This window comes from Ceratina calcarata, unplaced genomic scaffold (genome assembly GCF_001652005.2).
Source record: "Ceratina calcarata isolate Rehan_Ccalc_2016 unplaced genomic scaffold, ASM165200v1 scaffold297.2, whole genome shotgun sequence".
Taxonomy (NCBI): domain Eukaryota; kingdom Metazoa; phylum Arthropoda; class Insecta; order Hymenoptera; family Apidae; genus Ceratina; species Ceratina calcarata.
Genome location: NW_017152138.1, coordinates 1,676,246 through 1,678,655, shown reverse-complemented (window position 1 = coordinate 1,678,655; position 2,410 = coordinate 1,676,246). Strand labels below are relative to the sequence as shown.

Sequence of the window (2,410 nt, the reverse complement as noted above, 5' to 3'; positions counted from 1 at the left end):
ACTGCTGCAACTTCGTTAGGCGTTGAAAGGCGACTCGCAGCGAGATGGGTCGGAAGAATGATGAACATCCTTTGTCGTTGGGACCGAAGATGACCCGACGCGGTCAATTCTTTGCGCGTATCGTAGAAAAAAGAAAAACTACTTCTTATTCACGTGCGTGAAACGTGCGCCGAGGTCCCCCCGTTTCCTTCGTGGCCCCTTAATCGTATGCGCGTTTACCTCGCGACGGGAATTTCAATCGTACGCAGTTGACGGAGTACGTACGAATTGCTCGAGAATTTCGCTAGCTACACAGGAATATCCGCGCATAATTTAAAATTTTAGTTACAATACTTGTTTCATGCAAAATAAAACTTTAAAAAAATGTGACTTAAATAGAAATTCCTTTCATTACTTCTCAGAGACAAACGGTTTTATCCGGAGCAAGCGTTTATCAGCCGCGAGTCGAGCAAGAAGGAACTGTACGCAAGTACTTATTACATACGCACTACCATGCGACCTACATCCCACGTTTAGCATACTTCGTACCAGTTACGATTTTGAAATAAACCTTGGACACGTGTACTGGCCACGCGTACCGTGGACGCCCGTACCGCGACAAACGCCAGGTGACATGTCGTCGCGCCCTGTTTCGATGATTTTTCAAATTCTCAGCTGTTGCATAATTGTTCAGTGAACTCGTTTCTTTTCAATCGAAATTAAGGTCAGTATAATTTTTTGTCTCATCACAAAAGAAGTGAACACATGGTCTGAAATTTAGTCAAGTCTTTTTATAATAATCAACAAGGATTAATTATTATTCTACAATATATTTGTACAAAGTTTTTTAATCGTTGCGTGATAAGGAATTTTTGATTAGAGTCTTATTGAATCTCATAATCAGACTTCAGAAAAATGTAGTTTAGAGAAAGGGTTGAGGAAATTGTTCAGAGTACAGACGACTTCACGTGGCCACTTGATCGCGAAGTCTCTTACCAATATCAATCCATCATCGAGCACGTGCTACCTGAATTACGGCGATTCATCACTATCCTTTCACCGATCGAACGAACCACTCCCGAACATGACACCTGAACACTCCCACATAAAGCAACTGAACACCATTAGCAGGAGATATTTACTAAACTTTTATAAAAAAACACTGAAACGCACTAATTAATACCATGTGACTCCAAAGAATCTAAAATCTATTACTATTATTAGAAATAAATAAATCATGGAGGTATAAGGATAAAATTAATTAAGGAGATTTGTAAGTTTTCTATAAATTATTGTGTGATTCTACCACAAAATTGACATAATTTGTATTCTTTAAACCTGGACGCATAACGCAAGATAAATTACTTCAAATTGAAACGCACACAATATGAATGATAACTGAGTAAAAGAAAAATGAGAATCGTATTTCTCACTAACTCTGGCTCCTGCGGGACTTGAGTTTGCTGGCGGTTTTTCCCATTTTCCTGGTCGTGCATGCCAGCAGCAAGAATGGGAACTCACGTCGCACCGATCCCAGGTAGCGTCACAGCGGCGACGGGCGTTCGAACACGTTGCGACCGTGGCATAATGCGATATGCGGGGCAACTGACTGACTGACTGACTCCGAATCCGAAGGGACGAAGAGACCTCGATGAACACAGTAGCAAGACGAGTTGGCACAGCCTACGAACGCCGCCAGGAGAATGTCAGACAGTCAGACGATCGGCTGCTAGTCTCGAAACGGAGAGAGGGAACGCTTGCCTGCGGAGTTTTCCTCCTCGTTTCAGCGAGTAAAAACGTTCGACGAAGCAAGACGGAGTCACTAAATAAGAGACACTTTGTGGGAGAGGGAATGGAGAACTTAATGAGAGAGGGCAAGCACGAGGCAGTTTGATTCCGAGCGATTAATGCGGACGTGGACAGACGATAATGGAGAGATTGCGTAATTAAATGGGTGAAGGGTGAGAGTTTATCTTTTGGAACGATGGTTTCGAGTTGAATTGTTGTAACGCTCGTAAAGTCTATTGATTCTCCCTCCACTGATTAAAAAAAATGGAAGATCGCAACGATGGTGTATCACATTGAACCAATGAGAATCGAATTGGAGTATCGTTTCGAGAACAGCCTATCAGATGGTCGTTACACAGTGATTTCATGCGACTAATCGGCGATGTCGCGGTTCGTCCTTGTCGCAACTGGCCGCGACTACGACCGCGATGCATTCCGGTTTTTTCCCAATCATAAATAAGCGAATAACATCCGTCGTCGCGTCGGCTGTAACAAGTCCGGGATCTCGATGACGGCACGATTGCGCGCGTGTGCGAAACACTTGTCGGCTGGGCGGTTTTTCTGCTGTTTTTTATCTCCACTCTAATAGAAATCCAAAATTTATTATCAGGTTTCGAATTTTATGTATTTGTAGAAAAATTCT

General features: G+C 42.9%; 1 protein-coding gene across 1 annotated transcript in view; it reads right to left on the bottom strand.

Annotated features, from left to right (window-relative positions):
- The window catches only part of LOC108624109 (SH2 domain-containing protein 3C), a 13,056-nt gene extending 11,280 nt beyond the window's left edge, over positions 1 to 1,776 (bottom strand). The window contains exon 1 of the mRNA XM_018023181.2: positions 1,417 to 1,776. Within this exon, the coding sequence (XP_017878670.1) occupies positions 1,417 to 1,459 (43 nt within the window). The 5' untranslated portion in view covers positions 1,460 to 1,776. The remainder of the gene's footprint in view (positions 1 to 1,416) is intronic.
- Between the last annotated feature and the right edge of the window lie 634 nt (positions 1,777 to 2,410).